This window comes from Carex rostrata, chromosome 35, assembly GCF_964058835.1.
Source record: "Carex rostrata chromosome 35, lpCarRost1.2, whole genome shotgun sequence".
NCBI classification, from domain to species: Eukaryota; Viridiplantae; Streptophyta; class Magnoliopsida; order Poales; family Cyperaceae; genus Carex; species Carex rostrata.
Window position 1 is genome coordinate 1,377,597 of NC_135952.1, and position 21,982 is coordinate 1,399,578.

The 21,982-nt window shown below is 33.8% G+C and overlaps 2 protein-coding genes and 1 long non-coding RNA gene across 5 annotated transcripts in view; all 3 read left to right on the forward strand.

Moving 5' to 3' along the window:
- LOC144549423 (aspartyl protease AED1-like) overlaps positions 1 to 16,244 on the forward strand; it is a 29,147-nt gene extending 12,903 nt beyond the window's left edge. The window contains exon 3 of the mRNA XM_078298148.1: positions 15,336 to 16,244. Coding sequence (XP_078154274.1) covers positions 15,336 to 16,004 — 669 coding nt within the window. The 3' untranslated portion in view covers positions 16,005 to 16,244. The remainder of the gene's footprint in view (positions 1 to 15,335) is intronic.
- LOC144549427 (uncharacterized) lies at positions 10,386 to 11,642 on the forward strand. Of its 2 annotated transcripts, none has more exons than XR_013509674.1 (4): positions 10,386 to 10,524; positions 11,003 to 11,081; positions 11,168 to 11,249; positions 11,506 to 11,642. It is a non-coding gene; the product is annotated as an uncharacterized LOC144549427 (long non-coding RNA). The 2 variants fall into 2 exon arrangements; XR_013509673.1 differs by having other exon boundaries at positions 11,339 to 11,587.
- LOC144549425 (aspartyl protease AED1-like) lies at positions 13,850 to 21,531 on the forward strand. 2 transcript variants are annotated; one of them, XM_078298153.1, is made up of 2 exons: positions 13,850 to 13,997; positions 20,211 to 21,531. In XM_078298153.1, exons 1-2 carry the CDS (start codon positions 13,856 to 13,858, stop codon positions 21,452 to 21,454), a joined length of 1,386 nt encoding a protein of 461 aa, XP_078154279.1. In that variant the 5' UTR covers positions 13,850 to 13,855; the 3' UTR covers positions 21,455 to 21,531. The 2 variants fall into 2 exon arrangements, with proteins under 2 accessions (XP_078154279.1, XP_078154278.1); XM_078298152.1 differs by lacking the exon at positions 13,850 to 13,997 and adding an exon at positions 19,452 to 19,608.
- The last annotated feature ends 451 nt before the right edge of the window (positions 21,532 to 21,982 follow it).

The following is a 21,982-nucleotide window of genomic DNA, read 5'->3' on the forward strand; positions in this document are numbered from 1 at the left end:
AAAAATTTATTACTTTTCAGGTAAAAAGGAATATTTTATTTTAATTTGAGACAAAATGGTCGTCAAAATATTAATAAGACAGTAAAAAAAATATTATTGAGATATATAGTTACGGGATATTTTATATAAAACTGATAATGCATCCGACGATGAAGACTCTATGCGAATCAGAAGGTTACGGGATATTTTATATATTGGATAATCATATATGTATATATATATATAGGTTAAAAATATATATATAAACTCTATGCGAATCAGAAGGTTAGATATACTATATATGAATAATGCTCTATGTCAAAATTCTTTGAACAAGGAAATTAATACTATTCAAACATTATATTTTCCTCCTTTTCAAATTTGTTAAGTATTCAGCAGTTAAAAATTAATCAAAATAAATGTACTAAAATAACTGAAATATAATTAATTTTCTCAACTGATTTGCTTTATACTAAAGTAATAATTGAAAATAAATTTATAAATTTTAATTACATGCAAAAGTATTACTCGTAAGATATAACTCGGTTTAACACTTTGAATTCATCATTTAAAATCAATCGAATAGTAGTTTAATTTTTAAATTAAAACTCATATCATGGAGAGATTGACTTAATATATAAACTCAAAAACATTGTAGCTCAAAACCTATCCCCATCTTGAGTTTTAAATTTTAATTAATTAGCCGCCATTAATTAATTAATTGTCCTAATCTAATCTCATTCCCTCACATCTTCAATAATTAGTCCTACTTTTAAAATAAATTAAATTAAGGGGCATCACTACTAGAATCTCGGTTTGTTGCATGGATAAAATTTGGCTTGTTGCATCGGCTTACCGTTGCAACAATCCCTAAAAATGTCAGTTGCATGGGTTACCCATGCAACAAGCCCCAAAAAATACCGTTGCAACAACCCCCGTTGCAACTACTCAATTTCGGACTTGTTGCATGGGTTTACCATGCAATAACTTCTGGAATACTTGTTGCAACGGTGCGTCCATGCAATAAGTACCCATGCAACAAATCAGATGCAGAAAGTAGTTGCAACGATATAGCATTGAGTAGTTGCATGGATGAAGTGTGTGGGTTCCATGGATTAGTTGCAACGATAGGGGAGTGAGTTGTTGCATGGATAAAGTGTGTGGGTCCCATGGATTAGTTGCAACGATAGGGGAGTGAGTAGTTGCATGGTTAAATGTCGTGGGTCCCACATGGTTTGTTGCATGAGTAATTAACCTATTAGTTGCATGGATAAAGGTGGGCCCCACCAAGTTATTTGCAAGGATTTTGTCTGAACCCCATATTTGTGTAGATTTTACGATGCAAAAAACTGTCGTTCATGAAAAAAAGAATTCAGACCCAATTCTATAATTCACCCCGTACCAATTTGGTACCTGTACCGATTTGGTACCAACCCAATGGCATTAATAATTTACATTTCAAATTAAATAAGCATTAATACCAACACATTGCAATAAGCATTAATCAACATAATGTTATCAAGCATACATACATTGTAGCAAAAACCAAAAAGTATTACAATCACATTCATATAATAAACTAATACATATATCCAAAATATATGGTTTAACACTGGACTGAATAAATCTGAAGGTCAGTCATGAAGTTCTCTGCATTAAGAGAATTTTCAATTGATGTTAAGAAATTAAGAAGTAAAATATAAAAACTAACATGCAACACATTCCAAATTTATTCAACTCATTTCAATTTTCAAATACTGAGAAAAAATAACAGAAAAAAGAAGAACATAGAAAATTGAAAAGTAAAAAAAAAAATACCATACCTGTTTGCAACACCCTACACTAGAAGGGATGGTTATTCTGCCTCTCTCCCAAACCACTGGGTGTCAGCATTGAGTGCTTGAAAAGTGCCTCCCCTATATGATTATATAAAATCAACACCTAGACCCTACATATACAACATTAGCATAGAATGGTAGTTAAAATTGATGATATATTGTGCAAAGACTGGAAAACCATTAAAACCCAAATGGCCTTGTTAGTTATTGGGCATTGGGCTTGCATAACTTAAAATCAACAATAAATGGTTTAAGTGAAATTTAATGTTGTACCTTATGTGCCACGGCTTCATTGATATTAATGGACCCTGCAAAGTAATATAGCACACAGTATTAGTATGATTTTCAGCTTTACATGCCAAAATTTTGAACTAATATGTATAATTACCCATTTCTTAAGAAGAAATGAAATCAACTACATACAATCTTGGTCACCTTCATCTGAAATCAGCTCGTTAGCCCTACATCTTTACAAAGAACAAAAATTAGGATACTTTAGTAAAAGCATGATTCTGAAAACCTACTGTTAAATTAGTAATGATTATGTACAAAAGTTCAGATCTGACCTGAACTGAAATGGATCAGAATTTAGTCCAAAGCCTAACACGGGGGAAAAAAATAGACTTAACCTTATTACATCAATGGAGAATAACTACAAGTTGTGATTTGCATTATTAATCAGTCGATAAGATTACTGCACAGTATTTAGGACTGGATGTGGTTAGCAAATAGACTTTAAGTTCAGGAAGCAATTAGCAATTTCAAGTGCACACAATTGCAGACGTGCAGAATATAAAATAAGTACTCCCTCAAAACAAGAGATATTATGGGTAACACTGAAAATATAGAAAATTCAATGCAAAGTATCAGACAGGATACCCACCAGACAACAAAATTAACCCATCCACAAACCCACTGTTACAGTCTTACAGATGACGTAATATTGCGAGGTTTTTGTAAGGGCAAACATGAAATTATTGCTTAGTAAGAAAGTGTTTAATAAAAAAAACTACATGTGCATTATTTACAATTTAGAGAACTTGTAGTAACTCCTGTACACTAGGTTAACCTATGACTTTGTAAATATTCTTTTTTATTAATGAAATTCTTAATGGGCACTACAATTGAACTAATTGGTTGAGTTTCTTTTCCAAAAAATTTCAATAAAATTTTCTTTTCCAACATCAACTCTTGTTGAAAATTTTTTCTTTTCCAATAAATTCCTAGTTCTCAACAAAATTTCTTATCAACTAATTGGTTGAGTTTCTTTTCCAAAAGAAAATAAAATAGATGAGTTCACTGCAATTGAACCTCAATTGAAAGAGCATAAATGAAAAACCTACCAGTGTAAGCAAATTGATAAAAAAATCCTACTAAACTGAGAGATGTTGGTCAAACGAACCATAGCAAGGAATAGGCATAAATTGGGCAACATAATTCGCCACAAATAAGATAGACCCGTATGTAAGGCCTGAAAATTTATAGCACAAAGAATGACCAGCTTTTAGTTGCAAAACTTACAAAATAAGGGCTAAATTAGGTTAACTTGAGGAATTATCGTATAACTGATGGTCAGTTACATAATTCATGATTACGTGCAAATTTTTAGGGTTGAGTGGTACTTATTTGTCTGGTCAAGACCAGTATATGTACTGAGATGATGATTTGCCAGGTACCACCAATAGGATAGGTAATAATGGTAATTTCACCTGTTAGGGAACCAAAGTCAGCGTGCCACCCACACCATAACGAAATAGACCCGGTAACTTCTCTACATTCACTGAAAATGAAAATAGAGCAATTTATCAATTTATGTACAAAAGAATATTCTCATGACTTCTAAGAGCTCCTGGGTTCAAACCTCACATTAGAAAATATGGATGGACTTGGGATCCTTTCCATCTAATTAAAAAATAAACAGAGAACACAATGATTAAAACCGCTATAAAATATCATATTTGCTTATATTAGGCATGACCCTGATTTGTGTTTCAATAGTGACTGTTTCTAATACCAGATAAATAAGAGTTAGACACAGGTGACTGTTGTCTTTAGTTTCAGGGAAGTACATCAAGTTAAATTTGTCCCTAACTATAACTTATAGCTCATCTAATCTCTAGTTTAAGCTTTAAACAACAACTGAACCAACCATTTGTTCTTCAAAAGGTATCTGGATTTTCTATAGAAAGATCAACATAAAATATGTTTAATCGCAATTTGTAGAAAATATGACCTTGAATTCAAGCAACAACAGAGTCATCTGATTGCTCTTAAAATGTCATCTGGCCAAAATGGGTATCACAGCTCTTGTAATTTATAATTGCCAAAACTCTTATAATTTCTAATAACATCAGCTATATTATACTATCTATAGCATTGTTTGTTGTTTGGATCCTCACTTAATCACTTTAATTTTGGTTCTATTATAAAAATCTAAGCTCAAACTAAAGAAAATGTCGGAAGCAGTTAGAGCAAATAGAGAGTACCGAGATGGCGCCGACCGGCGGTCGTGGTAGCAGATGGCACGCATCCATGGGTGGAGCAACACATCGCTCTTCATGTAATTGAGGAGATCTTCTTTGCTGGTATAAGTGTCCCAGCGGCACCATGCGCTGACCTGGTCGGAGGTGGCTAGGGTTTAGGGTGTCACGAGGTGGTGGCTAGGGTTTAGGGTGCGACAGAGAGGTGGTGGTGTAGCGGCAACGGAGGAGAGGCGATCTGTGCGCTTGGAAGGAGAGACGCCATCGGGGGATTGGATTTGGTGAGAGCGGGAATGGGAAAAATTAGGAGGGAACATGGAAAATGAATATAATAGAGACAGAAATCGTGACCTAAAGGCTAAAGGAGTTGAGGGCGAAATTCTCTCTGGATGCGATGGAAGAAGAAAAAATTTCACAAGTACAATAATTAACATTGCAGTTTTATCTTCATGCAGTGTATTAAATATATTGAACACTCTAAATTATATAGGCCCTGTGCTCCGTGAAATCAAAACTGCTTTGGTAATAAAATCGCCTTAAATTTCACAGCACTGTGAGGGACTCATCCATAACTATTCCAAATGAATAAATCAGGGCCGTTCTTCACTTATCGAACGGCATGGAAACTTAATATTTGCAAATCACCTAATTTATGTACAATGGTATATATGATAAAAAATTAAATTTTTATTTTTTTATTTTTTTTATATCTTATATAGCCAAATAAGACTTATACATGTCATTTTTATTAACTTTTATTATTATATGCCTCTTCAAATTTAAAAAATATTTTTAGACCGTTCATTTTCACGCGGAAAATCAACGGTCGATCTGCGATGAAATGATTCTAAATTTATTTTGAAATGATCAAGGGAGAACATTGAACGTAATTAACACAAAAGTTTGAAAATTTTATTATGTATGAGCTTCGATCCAACACAAAGTGTTTGTAGCCCTTCGATGTTGCAATATTCCGTCTACTCGATGGATGGGTAAATAAAAATAATTTTTCATCAAACTTTGCTGCAAGAGAATAAATACAGTTCTCTTTAATTTCAACGGCTCCGATCGACCAGTGTTCGATATATTTCTGCGCGCCTATACTAACTCACAAACTAGAGTTTATGTTTCATAAGACATAGACTCTTGTTTTGTGAGTTAGTATAGGCACGCAGAAATATATCGAACGCTGGTCAATCAGAACCGTTGAAATTAAAGAGAACTGTATTTATTCTCTTGCAGCAAAGTTTGATGAAAAATTATTTTTATTTACCTATCCATCGAGTAGACGGAATATTGCAACATCGAAGGGCTACAAACACTTTGTGTTGGATCGAAGCTCATACATAATAAAATTTTCAAACTTTTATGTTAATTACGTTCAATGTTCTTTCTTGATCATTTCAAAATAAATTTGGAATCATTTTATTTCAGATTGACTATCGAAATGATAAAGGAAAAATGAACGGTCAACTAATATTTACTAAATTTGAAGGGACAAATAATGATAAAATTATTTAAATTTGACAATTATAAGTATAATTTGGTCATAGAAGATTTAAAAAAAAAAAAAAATTTTGAACTTTTTTCATATTATTTGTTAAGCATTATCTAATTAGTAAAATATCATATTCTAAGCCGTCCGATAAGCAATGAAAGGTCATGATGTCTTTATTTGGGCGATTTTTATTAACAGAGCATTTTTTATTTTATGCAGCATACGAACTATATAATTTAAAGAGCGTCCGATATTTTTAATAAACTTCTAAAGCTAAAATTGCTCTGTCAATATATGTGCTTGCCGACCTTTTTTGGTCCCCATCGCATCCAGACTCCAGAGAGCAAATCCTCCATCCTCCTTGGTTGTTTTGTTTTCTTTTCTCACGACCTTCTCCTTGGCCGTTTTGTTTTGTTTTCGTTTCCCTCTAAAATAATTTAGTTTCCCTCTTCATTTTGGATACCCTTCTTATAATTTTGGCAACTTCCCTCCACCTCTTTTAGCTACCGCCAAACCATTTTGGACTCCCTCATAATTTTTTGAGAACAACAGTGTATCTACTTGATCTCACATTTTCACTCAATTAGGAGGGCTTGCCATTGATCGACCTGAGAGGTGAGGCCGCACTGCACGTGGAGGACCGTGATCAGCTTATGGGAGAAGTCCGCCTCTCTCTCTCTATTCATGGTATGCTCTCTCTCTCCCTCTCTGATTTTGTTTAATCTACTTGTTAATTTGGTTACACTTCCACTAAGCCACAAAGTGTTTGATGAAATGCCCTGCTGAATCACGTGCATTCATAAGTTTGAGTAAATTTTGTTGCATTGATGCATGCATTTAAAGTGTTCGACAAAATGCCCGAACCAAAAAGAAATTGAAGAAATTGAAGTTAGCAATTAAACCCTCATGTGATATCATGTTAGTATTGATTATTTATGTGTTAGCAATCGGTTGGATACCATTACTAAACAAAGAACAAAAAATTTACGATGGCCCTTACAATGAAATTTATGCTTCATTCTACAATGATTGACTTATCTGTTCTATAATTCCGATCAGATCTAATTTAAACCAGAATAGTTAGTTATCTTTTGACTCTAATTTATGAGAAATTATTTAAACCAGTATAATTCCGATCAGATCTAATAATTTCTTCTTATTATTTTTCTAGTGTTCTTGTATGTGTGTCTACTATATGCTCATGCAGTGATTTGATCAAATTCGCTCCAGAACCACTTGTGCAGTCAGTTGACTGACAGAAGGTCAATCTGGAGCTGTTTGAGCAAATTACTATACCAGCAAGGCCTTCATTTGATTTTGGTCATGTTCAAGGCTGGTATAGTCATGGCATTTGACAGGTATATGTACAAGGGGTGTATTCGTAGTGCCAAGGAAACAAATGCCAAAAATCATTGTCAGCTGAAAGAAGGAAATTTTGCAGAAAAGGCCTTGTGTTTTTTTTTATCAGTAACAAAGAAGAAGAAAACTTATTTCTTTATTGAAAAAACGAATATGGATTAAATAGAAATGAATGATTTTTAGTAAGGTACATTATTTGAGTAGTACCTATGCTGCTGAACTAATTTGATTATTTGGTATTTCGCTTCTTTGGTAAGTCAAGTGCATTCAAACTATCCTTGCTTTCTTATGTAGCTTAAATGGGTTGTCATGTATCTCTGAAAAATGTTTGTCTAATTCAGTCCCTTCTGATCAAGTAATTGATTGTCTTATAACAGTTGCCATGTTAAATTTATAATTGTAAACTTTACTTCATGATATAACCTTGTGAAGCAAGAATTCTCATTTGTTATCCTAAAAATTGATTTATTGGCATTGATTGCCATTGTTGATCTAAAAATTTGTTTGATATGAACTTTCAGGTTCTAGGTAGTGGTTTTAAAGTTATTGCAATTGGAAGGAAAAGGCTTGTTCGATCGGTGCCAACTGAGCTGAACTGATTGCAATCTTTGGAGGTAAACTGAGCAATGACTCCTTTATATGGTTCCCAAAAGGGTAGTTAAGTCCAGTTAAAAGGTGCCCACATACTATATGGTTGTGTATTATTTAAATATTAATTTAACTTAAAAGGGTTAGCATACTGGTATTTAAACCGTGAACCTCTAGCATGGACAAATTATATGACAATCGTTGATAGGGTATCTTATTTTGATGCATTGATATATTCAGGTTACTGGTATAGCTGACAGGCACATGCGCCTTGGGTTTTTGGGTTTCTATGTAATTTTTTGTTTTGTTCAATTCCTTTAGATTTTTGGGTTTATATGTAAATTTTGGTGAAGTATTCTGACTAAGACGGGTTAGCACTCACCTCATGTCTCAAATTCTTCATAGAAATATACAAGGGGCCCCTCCATGTTTCTGGTTGATGTAGGGATTAATTTATAAATAAGGAATGTTAAATGTTTTGAAGGAAACAGGTGCATATAATTTTAATACTTCTGCAAATCAGTGATATATTTCCTATGTTTTTTTGTGATGAAAATAACAGCTTTGAGATTTTTGATAGGTGCATATAATCTTTGATATTTCCTATATTTTTTTGGCAATTAACTATATTTATAAATATTATTTCCAAATTCCCCACTGATTGGGAGGAAATGATTTTATAGTGTTCTGGACAATTTTGCCCCTTGTATGATTTATGTGAATTTTACTAAAATTAATTATGTCACTTTAAAGAAACATATTCAACAAAAATTACTTAGAAAAATATTTTCATGAATCTAACACATTAAAATTTGTACAAAATTAATATTGTCAATCCCTACCGCAATGCGTGGGCACTTGATTAGTACTTCTATATGACTGATTAGTAATAGCTTTTATTTGCTTATTATTTTCTCATATTTTTGTATAAATTCAGGGAGAGATAAATAGAAGGATGAGAAGCTTAGCTTTCAAGAACATCATGGAGGCCTATTTTATTAATATGAAAGTATGGTGAATTTACTGTTGATTCAAATGAAGATAATCATGGGGGGCTATTCTATTAATCTGTGGGTTGTATACAATACATTAATTTTATACTTACGCAGTGGGTACTCAACAAAAAGAAAATCAAATTTATTCAGAACAATAGGATGGTTTTTAATTGATAAACCAAAACATGTATGTGTTGTGGCAATTTGGTGAATTATTTGTGTATCTCATTTACTTTTTAAGTAGGATGTGAAATATAGTAAGTAAGATGTGAACAAATTAATATATTGCTGTAATGTATCATTTGCTATAATTTATAAGAATATATTCAATTAGAAGGAGAGATCAAATATATACAGAAAAATCACTGTCCAGAAATTCAATACTTGTTGCATGGATAGTACCATGCAACAAATAGTTCTCAAAAATCGTCAAAACTAGTCTAGATTTTAGAGATTTGTTGCATGGATAAGTCCATGCAACAAATAGTTATCAAATAATTGTTGAATGGGTTATCCATGCAACTGTTTAGTCTAAATTTGAGAGACTTGTTGCATGGATATGGGATGAGTTGTTGCATGGACATTCATTAGAATACACTTTCTATCCTTGCTAGCGGGTCACGGGTCATCAAATATTTGTTGCATGGATAAATAAGAGGCAGCTGCATGGATAGCCATCAAACTTGTTGCATGAGTAACTGTTGCATTGGACTACCCATGCAACAAATTTAACTGTGTCAGAAATGCCAATATTTGTTGCATGGACACTACTTAACCATGCAACAATTATTTTTACCCATGCAACAAACCGAGATTCTAGTAGTGCATGCAATCAATTGTACTTGAGCAAAACAAAATATTGACTCCAACTCCATGTCTTTCGCTCAATTTAAAATCAGTAAACAACATTCCAAACACTCTATGCATGCATGATAATGACAATCAATTTGTAATAAAAAAAATAAAAATAATGACAATCAATTTCAATTGGACCTCCAATCAAATCTTGAAGATTACAACGGCCAGCCATAATATCTCTTTCTTTAGAGTAGAACTAGGGTGTTCTTAAGTTCACCAAGCTATTTGGTGAACTCAAGTCTAAAACCCATTAAATTGATTTTAAATGACGAATCCAAATTATTGAAACCCGTCTACCTTACGAGTAATGCGTCTACATGTGAAAGTTTTAAACATTCGAATTAATTTAGTATAAAGTCAAGTGGTCAAAAAACGTTAAAAAAATGAATGCATTAAAATTAATTTATTAACTTCTAATTTTGACTGCTTGACTTTATACTAAATAAATTCGAATATTTAAAATTTTCACATGTGGATGCATCACTCGTAAGGTAGGCGGGTTGTAACGGTTCAGATTTGTCATTTGAAGCCGATTTGATAGGTTTTAGACTTGAGTTCATCGAGGACTTGGTGAACTTACGAACATCCTAGTTCTACTCCTTTCTTTATCCCTTGAGAAGAAAAGCAAGAATCGTAGTTGAGAAGATTCTAGTAGAATCTGGTTCTAGAATCTGATTCATGTTATCATCGATACTAGTTGTTGGCCATTTTGTTTTGTCAATAAATTAATGTAGACTACAAATATATAAGCAAAGTAATATTAAGTACTGCATTGTGGTTCTTCATGGCTAATAGTTTGATCTTTAACTTATTGCAAATATATTTACTCTTTCTCTCTTTCTCAACATGCGCATTAGGTAATTTCCTCAAGTTTCATGTCGTTGATGTGAAAGCTCTCACTTCAAAACATGTTTGCTCTCCACCAAAAGGTACCTAGCTAGCTACATGCAAGATCATTTCTCTATATGGCTTAATTGTCTTCAGTTAATTTATTTGTACATAACAAAAAAAAAATGCTTCCTTTATAGCATTGGTGCGGCCATTTTTATTAATACTCTTAAAAAAAAAATTTAAAAATATCTTCCGTTTTGATTTTTTTTTTTTTTTTAAAATGCCTCAATCGTCAGGCCCACGGGCGGACCGTGGGACGGGCGGTCCTCGTTTGTTTTTTTTTTTTATAGATCTTAGTATTTTGATTTAAATAATTTGTGAAGAAAAAGTTTTCTTGTTTAGAACTTATCGAAAGGGTATCACCAACAACACTTAACCTTAACTATAGCAAACACTTGTATCACTATTATATGCTGAAATATATATGTCACTAATTATATGCTAAAGTACTATAATTTTTCTCCTCCCACAGGGACCACTAGTGTTTTATTGTGATTGTGTCATTTGAAAATGCAGTTTATATCATGGATTCTTCACGGCCCGAACCAAAAATCACTCCTCAACAGTCCAAAAGAATCTTCCCTATTGTATTAAAGTAAGCAATAATAATTCACTTGATTTGATTTTTTTTCAATTATAACAAATTGTGGAATTGCTAATTACAGTCACTCACTTTGTAAGGGCTTTTAAGCAATATATTAAAGAGGGTGGAGTGCAAAGCACGGGCAAGCAGAAAAATAAATTGAATGGGAAGTGGATGACGGTGAGCACACTATAATTTTATAATTTCATATTTTGTTCAAAAAATTATTGTCATTAATTCTAACATAGGCCGCTAAATGTAAATTTCAGCGCCCGCAACAGGAGTCCGGTTGGGAATGTGGTTATTACATAATAATTTAAATGTATCACTGGGTCGAAGGCATACAATTCAAATGGCCAGAATATCCGGTATGCAAAATAGAGATGTAGTTGCTATATTGCATTTTTGTAACTTACATATTTTGAATTTTTTGTAGTATACAACACAGTCAGAGAGTTACTCCAAGGAGCAGTTAGATAGTTTTAGATGTATGTGGGCAATGTGGTTTATGCAACAATTTTATAAATCAGAATATGGATTTGTATAATTTTGTATAATTTAGTGTACATGAATTCCGTATAATTTTTTATATAATTTAGTGTACATGAATTTTGTTTAGGAGTTTTGGTATTCTTATTTTGGAAATTCTCTATTTTGGAATTTATTTGATTTTGAATGGCTAGCAAACTAGAGGCTAGTCAAAATAAAAAATAAAAAATGTAACAATAAAATAAAACAATTCTACACGGACATTTAACTAAAGTCCGTGAAGAAAGATATTTAAACATAAAAAAAAATGTAAAAAAAAAAATAAGACAATTCTACACGAACATTTAACAAAAGTCCGTGTAGAAATGTTTTTAAACATAAAAAAATGTAAAAAAAAATAAGACAATTCTATACGGACATTTAACTAAAGTCCGTGTAGAAGAGTATTTAAACATAAAAAGAAATAAAAAAAATAAGAAAGCTACACGGACATTTAGCTAAATATCCGTGTAAAAAGAGTAATCGTACATGGATATTGAGCTAAATGTCCGTGGAGATAGAGTAATAGTATACGGCTGTTTACATAATAATCCGTGTAGCTCGGTTATGGAGAGCGCCACCGCAAAGGAATTATACACTGCTACTTATGTAATAATCCGTGTAGAATAGTAATCATAAATGGCTGTTTATGTAATAATCCATGTAGCTCGGTTATAGAGAGTGCGACTATCAAGGAATTGTGCACGGCTATTTATGTAATAATCCGTGTACCTCTCAATAATTGCACACAGGTAAATATCCGTGTGTAAATATTCGGGGATTTCTACACTCTCACATTCAACACGGCAGAAAATCCATGTAGCTCCGTTGTTTATGGCCGTGTGTAGGACCCTACAATCCCTTAGGATCGTAGCAGATTTATTTCCTCCTGAGGATCTGTGGCCATCCACGGTACGCAAGCTACATGTGGGGTGACTGCGACAAGCCAGGTAGAGACAATTGGGATCACGGGTCCTTTTTTTATTAAGGATATGGGTCAAATCTTGCCATTTTACTCTTGCTCGGTGAAAGATGTCAATGGGATAATCGCGTGGCATTGGACACCACATGCTCAATTCACTTATGTCTCAACTTACAAAATTTTGCGCAATAGGGGGGTCATATTACAATAAGAATGAGACATTTTTGGTGAGGATAAAAAAGTAACTTTTGCAACGGACTATTCTCATTGTTTAGTTTTTTCTTTTTACGACGGACTACCGTCATAAATGCGTTTTTTCCCGATGTAGGAGATTCTATAGAAGATGAAGATACCTATGAAAGTAAAAAAAAAATCATTTGGTTAATGTTGGAAAACAAAATCTTAACACAACGAGTACTATCATCACGAGTATGTGCCATTCAAATAGGTTGCCAACTCTGTGCATCCAAATTGATAGAAATCTGGAATCACATCATGTGGGAATGCTCCTATGTGCAAAAATTATGGAAGGGGGCTTCTGACGCACCACACTGTTACGATACGAGGGAGAAACAACATTCGGAAAATTTGGATCAAGGGTCTTCGGGAAATGACGCTACAGGAAAGGACGCGATGGAGTGTGATTTGAGCAGCCGGGGCTTGGACATTGTGGCGTGAAAGGAATAGAAGGATATTTTCAGACAAACAAAAGTATAGATCATTGCCCAGTTGTTAAATTCAGTTTGAGGAGTTTGGTTTTATTATTTGAAACTAGTAAATATAGGATAATTAGGATATCCGTACGTGTAAATAAAACTTTTTATCAATATATTTGTTGGCGTTTCTTCAACCATATAAAAAAAAAATAGTCCTACTTTTTCAATATATTAAATTAAGGGGCATGCAATCAATTGTTGTTGAGAAAAACAAAATATTGACTCGCAAGTTCAAGTATTTCGGTCAATTAACCGTGTCCATTGGGAAAAAATTTTAATCAGTAAACAACATTCCAAACACTTTATGCATGCATGATAATGACAACTAATTTCAATTATTGGACATCCAATCAAATCTTCAAGGTTACAACGGCCAGCTAAAATATCTCTTTCTTTATCTCTTGGGAAGAAAAGCAAGAATCGTAATTGAGAAAGTTCTAGTAGCAAAAGCAACCTTTATTCTATTTCTAGACTTTTTCTATAAGAATCTAACAACTAAATAGGTTCTAGAATCTGATTCATTTTATCATTGATACTAGTTGTTGGACATTTTGTTTTGTGATCATGTGGACTATACATATACAAGCAAGGTAATATTTAGTACTGCACTGTTGTTCTACATGGCTAATAGTTTGCTCTTGAACTTATTGCAAATATATTTACTCTTTCTCTCTTTCTCAACATGCGCATTAGGTTTGCTCAAGTTTCATCTCGTTGATGTAAAAGCTTTCACTTCAAAAAATGTTTGCTCGCCACCACAAGGTATCCACATGATCTTTTCTCTATGGTGCGTTCGGATGTAGCGAGAATAGCGAGAATAGCGAGAACAACGAGAATAGTGCTGTTCCGATCCATTCAAAAAGTTGAAATAGCAAACATATACTCTCTCAAATGTTCAATCCCTGTTTTCGTTATTCTAAATGTTCAATCCAAACAACATTCCGAATAGATTTGAGTTAGCACTATTCTTAAATAGTAGTTATTCTAGTTATTCTTAATCTAATATTCTCAATAGTAGCTATTCTAGCTATTCTCTAGTGCATCCAAACGCATATATTAGGCTTAATTGTCTTCAGTTGATCTATTTGTACATAAGAAAATAAATGATGCCTTGATAACATGGGTGGATCCAGTGTATAACGGGGGGTAGGTCCGGATTAATTTGCTCCCCTGTCATTTTTGTTGTTTTTAATATGTAAAATAATATTATTTTATTGTTCATTATGTAAAAAACTATTCTTGTATTTTTTTTTATTATGTAAGAGACTATTTTTGTTGTTTTTATCTATACCAAATTAGGTAATGGATTTGAATTGAATCTGATAAGTTATTTAAACCCTATTAGTTAATGGGTTTGAACCCGTTTCCTGCTCTATCCTGATAGAAATTCTGAATCCGCCCCTATTGATAGAAGCTTCTAATTTCAAGTTTTTATGTACTATCAGTTCTTCAATAAAGCTAAATGGATTCCATGTTTCTAATATAACTTCTTCATTAATTCTTAATTATATACTATTTATAGATATGGAAAGGTTCAAATCAGTCAAACCAACACTGACAATTGTCAGTCGACACGGTCCTTGCTCGACACACCCGGCTGAGAAATTGTCTCTCGAGCAAATCCTTTCCAATGATCAATCCCGAGTCGACTCAATTCGTCGCCAAATCTCTTCTCTCTCCCGCAAAGGCAAAACCTCGGGCCCACTGTCATCATCACTAATCACAGCTCAAGACGGCAGATCATTTGGTGTCGGTGCTTACATTATAGAAGTTGGCATTGGCACGCCTAGTAAAACTTTGACACTTGTCTTTGATACAGGTAGCTCTGTCACATGGACCCAGTGCAAACCATGTAAGCAATTTTGCTACGCACAAAAAGACCCGATCTTCGATCCATCTCAATCCTCCACCTACACAAATGTAACTTGCAACACGACCCCATGTAATGATGTTAGTAATAACAGTTGCTCAGGTTCCTCCTGTGTGTATGGTTTGCTATACGGTGATAGATCATACACAGTTGGTTACTACGCAGAAGACACACTGACTCTTAAGCCTGACGTGATTCAAAATTTTCGGTTTGGATGCGGTCAGTATAACATTGGGGATTTCGGTGAAGTAGCGGGATTGTTAGGCCTTGGTCCTTCGAGTGAATCTTTTGTGTCACAAACTTCTGACAAATATCAACGTGTTTTCGCATATTGCTTACCAGCTTTATCAAGTTCCACAGGCTACTTAAATTTTGGCAGTAATTCAGATATCTCAAACACAAACCACATACCGATTACCAAAAGGCCTAACTCTGGGCCATATTACTATATAACCATGACTGGATTAAGCGTTGCTGGTGATACCCTTCCGATAAGCTCGGCAGTCTTCTCAAATGCTGGGACGATCATTGATTCTGGTACAACGATCACCCAATTGCCTCCAGACGCCTACCAAGCTCTTAGATCTGCATTCATGAAGCACATGACACAGTATAAGATGGTGCCAGGTAGTTCAACACTTGACACATGCTACGACTTCACCGGAGTCGACAACATGACAATTCCATCCGTCAGCATCCAATTTGAAAATAATGTATCTTTAGATCTTGTTCATCAAGGAATATTGTTTGGGACTTCCAGGTCACAACTTTGCCTTGCATTTGCCGGTAACAGTGACCCAAACGACATAGGCATTTTCGGAAATGTTCAGCAGAGAACATTTAATGTGGTATATGATATACCAAAGGGAGAAATTGGCTTTAGCCCAGATGCATGCTGAAACACAAGAAAAATTATCAGCATATTAATTATGATTAATAAAACGATATGATATGATTATATCAACATAATTAAGTAGTGTGTAATAGCTTTGAAGACTGTCTTTATGCATGTGTGGCACCAAAGATATATACTATATATATTTACAGTTATGATGTTTGAAATTGAATAAACTTTGAGAAAAGAACTTTCTCTAACCTGTATAATGAAAGATAAATATAATGTTACAGTTCATTATATAGGCTTTTTTGTTGTTAATGTTAGAGTTTCTTATAAAGGTTTTGCTTTTAAGAGTGAGGCTATTAGTACTTTGCAATTAATGTGCATATTTATCTGTCCTATATATCTATATTTTTGTTTTACAGTTCAAGCAAACGATCTGAACCGTTCAACATGATCTTCATATGAAAAATACTTAATTACATACAAAATTTTATATTTTTCTAATTTTTATTTATTTGTTTAATTAGTTGAAAATCAGTACTTTTGGATGGTCGAGAATCTTTAGATCACATGATTTTCTATCTATCTAAAAAAAATATATAAAAATTCAAAAAAATGTAAAATTTGATCTCAAAGTATATTTTCATATGAGATTATATTGAATGATTTGAATTAATTGTTTAAATTTAAAAATAATAATATATAAATCTATAATATATATGAAACTACATACGCATTGCAAAATGTAAAATTTGATCTCTTGCTTGGTTTACTTTTAATGTTATAGTACCATTGTTGAATCATGATTTTACACCAGCCCGATCCAAACCCAAATTGTCCCTAACAAACTAAAGCCCGGCCCAAATTAACTCTGGAATCCAGATCATAGATATTCGTAAAGTAACCCCACTTTTGAGTTTGGTCCCGGATTAAATGGATTCTGATCGGACGATAGGAATGAAATCTTCATCAACTTCCGAGTTTGGGTTACTAAGGATCCAGAAAGAATATTTCCCCATGAAGCAAAGCGACATCGGATCCTCCCGGTACCGTAAAATCGATTCTTTTACAACTACTAAATCCATACCGTTCATTTAACTTTACACGTATCTCAAAGCATAAATAATACTGGCCCGTGTCTATCTAACGGCTCCTAGTAAATCGGGACCGTTCTTTTAGTAATTGTAGAAGATCTTTTTTACAGTACCGGGGAGGATATGGATTCCAAGCAAAGAGCGACAATTCATTTGCAAAGTGAACCTTCTTTATTTTATTCCTGCCATTACCAGACTTCACCATCTTGCCTTTGCCTCCTTCTGTGGTAGAGCGACCGATGCGTTCCTTGTTACCACAACCTACCAACAGTGTAGAGATATCCCTCTCCACTAGAGCTTTATTACCCAATCCTGGATGGAAAATGAGGCAACAGCAAAAACGAAATTGCTATTGCTCGTCTCTTCTTCTTCTTCTTCTTCTTCTTCTTCTTCATCGTTTCTTTTTCCTTTGTTCGAGTATTAGCAATGCCCGATGAAGGGGCTCTGGAGCACACGCCGACGTGGGTGGTGGCTACGCACAAAAAGATCCGATCTTCAATCCATCTCAATCCTCCACCTACACAAATGTAGCTTGCAACACGACCCCATGTAAAGAAGTTAGTAAAAGCAGTTGCTCGAGTTCCACCTGTTTGTATCATTTGGAATACGGTGATGGATCATACACAGTTGGTTACTACGCAGAAGACACACTGACTCTTAAGCCTGACGTGATTCAAAAATCTCCGTTTGGATGCGGTCAGTATAACAATGGGACTTTCGCTGAAGTAGCAGGATTGTTAGGCCTCGGTCCTTCGAGTGAATCTTTTGTGTCACAAACTTCCGACAAATATCAACGTGTTTTCGCATATTGCTTACCTGCTTTATCAAGTTCCACAGGCTACCTAAATTTTGTCAGTAATTCAGATATCTCAAACACAAACCGCACAACGATTACCAAAAAGCCTAACTCTGGGCCATATTACTATATAACCATGACTGGATGTAGCTGGTGATACCCTTCTGATAAGCTCGACAGTCTTCTCAAATGCTGGAATGATCATCGATTCTGGTACAACATTGACCCAATTTCCTCCAGATGCCTACCAAGATCTCAGATCTGCATTCAGAGAGCACATGACACAATATAAGCTGGTGCCAGGTGAGTCACCGGAGTCGACAACATGACAATTCCATTCGTCGGCATCCAATTTGTAAACAATGTATCTTTAGATTTTGATCCCAATGGAATAATGTATATGATTCCCAACTCACAATTAGCCTGCCTTGCATTTACCAGTAATAGTGACCCAAGCGACCTGGGCGTCTTTGGAAATGTTCAGCAGAAAACATTTAATGTGGTATATGATATACCAAATGGAGAAATTGGCTTTAGCCCAAAGGCATGATGAACCACAAGAAATTAAAACTATCAGCATATTAAGATTAATAAAACCATATTATATGATTATATTGGCATAAGTAGTGTGTAATAGCTTTTAAGGATGTGTGGCACCATGTGTACTATCTTTACAGTTATGATGTTTGAAATTGAATAAACTTTGAGAAAATAAGTTTCTGTAACCTGTATATATAATGAAACATAAATATAATGTTACAGTTCCTTATATAGGCATAATTTGCATTTCTCATATATTTAACCTTCAAAGTTTTCAAATTTGTGAATCAGTTTCCAAATTAAATAAAGGAAAACTTATAGATATTATCACGTGTAAATTTTTTTATTACTCATTATACATTTTCTAATATAACTATATTATTTGATAAATTGTTGCATATTACAATCCCTTTAATTTTTCCATTTTCGATTTGATGCATTTCCGAATCTTTCAAAATTTCAAATTTACTAGTTTTATCTTTATACCAGTCAAACAAAATTTTAAATTATGAATTATATAATAATTCACATCAAAGTAACTTAGTCATCCTTGTTAATCATATTAGAAAAATTATAGTTGTTGTTGGAAATATTACTTATATAAAAAAAAAATACATTCAGGCAGTTCACAAATTTTTATCAGTTATTAATTAACATACATATTTTTTGTGATGTTACACTTTCGGTCAACTAACCGTGTCCATTGGGAAAATTTAAAATCAGTAAACAACAATCCAAACACTTTATGCATGCATGATAATGACAATTAATTTCAATTAATTTCATCTTGGTAGCCCGCTACCAAGTTTTAAAAAAAAAGACAATTAATTTCAATTGGATGTCCAATCAAACCTTCATATATGGTTACAACAACCTGCCATAATATATCTTTGATTATTGATATGTAGAGTTGTAGACTACAAACCTACAAACCTTCATATATGGTTACAACAACCAACCATATTGACAATTAATTTCAATTGGACCTCCAATGAAATCTTCATTGTAACAACGGCCAGCCATAATACATGTACAGTACTACAAATATATACAAGCATGGTAATTAAGTATTGCATTGTGGTTTTTCATGGCTAATAGTTTGCTCATTAGCTTATTGCAAATATATTTACTCTTTCTCTCTTTCTCAACATGCGCATTAGGTAATTTGCCCAAGTTTCATGTCGTTGATTTACATGCTCTCACTTCAAAAGATGTTTGCTCTCCACCAAAATGTATGTATCTACATGATCTTTTCTCTATTATTAGGCTTAATTGTCTTCAGTTAATTTATTTGTACATAGAAAAAAAATGTTTTGAGAACCAGTCTTTAGTCTAGTGAAAAAAGCAGTGCTCTCCGTGTGAGAGGTCGCATATTCAAAATCCGAAATGAGAAAATTATTTGTGGATATTAAATAGTTTGGTGGCTTAACCTCCAATCTTAATATACTGAAAGGGGGGTTGCAACTGCTCCCCATGAATTTTGATTTAATAGTCCGGATTAATTTATTACCCTGTCATTTTTGTTATTTTTAATATGTAAAATAATGCTATTTTGTTGTTTCTTATGTAAGAGACTATTTTTGTTATTTTTTTTTAAGTGACTACTTTTGTTGTTGTTTTTATCTAGTATCTGATTAATTAGTGAATGTATTTAAATCCAATGAGTTATTTGAGCTCGATTCTTGCTCCATCCCGGTAGAAATCATGGATCCGCCTCTATTGATAGAAACTTCTAGTTTCAAAATTCTACTATCGGTTCTTCATTAAAGATAAATGGATTCCAATTAAGTTTTTCATATCAGTTCATTAATTCTTAATTATTATCTATTTGTAGATATGGAAAGGTTCAAATCAGTAAAACCAACACTGAAAATGGTTGATCGGCACGGTCCTTGCTCCACATTACACCCGGCTGAGAAATTGTCTCTTGAGCAAATCCTTTCCAATGATCAATCCCGAGTTGACTCGATTCATCATCGAGTCTCTGCTATCTCCGGCAAAGGCACAACCTCGGGTCCATTGTCTCCATCACAAATCATAGCTCAATCTGGCAACTCATATAGTGCCGGCAATTACATCGTACATGTTGGCATTGGCACGCCTAGTAAAACCTCGACTCTTATCTTTGATACAGGTAGCTATGTCACTTGGGTCCAGTGTGAACCGTGTAAACAATGCTACATGCAGCAAGAGCCGATCTTCGATCCATCTCAATCCTCCACCTTCATGAATGTATCTTGCAACTCGACTTCATGTAATGATGTTAGTGGTAACAATTGCTTGGGTTCCTCCTGCTTGTATAGTGTGCAATATGGTGATGGATCGTACACTTCTGGTTACTATGTGGAAGACACACTGACACTTACCCCTGATGTGATACAAAAATTTCGGTTTGGATGCGGTCAGAATAACAAAGGGCTTTTCGGCGAAGTAGCAGGATTGTTAGGTCTCAGTCCTTCGAGTGAATCTTTTGTGTCACAAACTTCCGACAAATATCAAAGTGTTTTTTCCTATTGCTTACCTCCTGTATCAAGTTCCACAGGCTATTTAAATTTTGGCAGAAATTCTGATATCTCAAAAACAAACCGCACACCAATTACCAAACAGACTAATTTTGGTCCATATTACTATATAACCATGACCGGATTAAGCGTTGCTGACAAAACCCTCCCGATAAGTCCGACAGTCTTCTCAAATGCCGGGACAATCATTGATTCTGGTACAGTGATCACCCGGTTGCCTCCAGATGCCTACCAACCTCTCAAATCTGCATTCAGAGAGCACATGACACAGTATAAGATGGTGCCGGGTGATTCACTACTTGACACGTGCTATGACTTCACCGGAGTCGACAACGTGACAATTCCAACCGTCGGCGTTCAATTTTTAAATAATGTATCTTTAGATCTTGATCCCAATGGAATATTGATTGGGACAACGTCACAACGTTGCCTTGCATTCGCCGGTAACAGTGACCCAAACGGCCTGGGCATTTTCGGAAATGTTCAGCAGAGAACATTTAATGTGGTATATGATATACCAAAGGGAGAAATTGGTTTTAGCCCAGATGCATGCTGAAACACAAGCAAAACTATCAGCATATTAATTAATTATGATTAATAAAACGATATTATATGATTATATCGGCATAATTAAGTAGTGTGTAATATCATATGATGTTTGGAGACCAAATTTCTGTATCACGGTGCCAAATAGTCAATCTTCATATGAAAATATACATAATTACGTACAATATTTTATATTTTATAATTTTTATTTACAATTTGTTTAACTGGTAGAAAATCAGTAATTTTGGATGGTCCATAATCTTTAGATCACATGATTTTCTATCTATCTAAAAGAAATAGTATATAAATTTTCAAAAATGTAAAATTTGATCTCTAAGTACATTTTCATATGAGATTATATTGAATGGTTCAAATTAATTATTTCAAATTTAAAATAAAAATATATAAATCTAAAATATGAACCTACATACGCATTGCAAAATACCAAACTATCATAGCCTCACTCTTTCTTGGTTTGCTTTAAATGTTATAGTACCATTGTTGAATCATGATTTTACAAAGCCCGGCCCAAATTAAC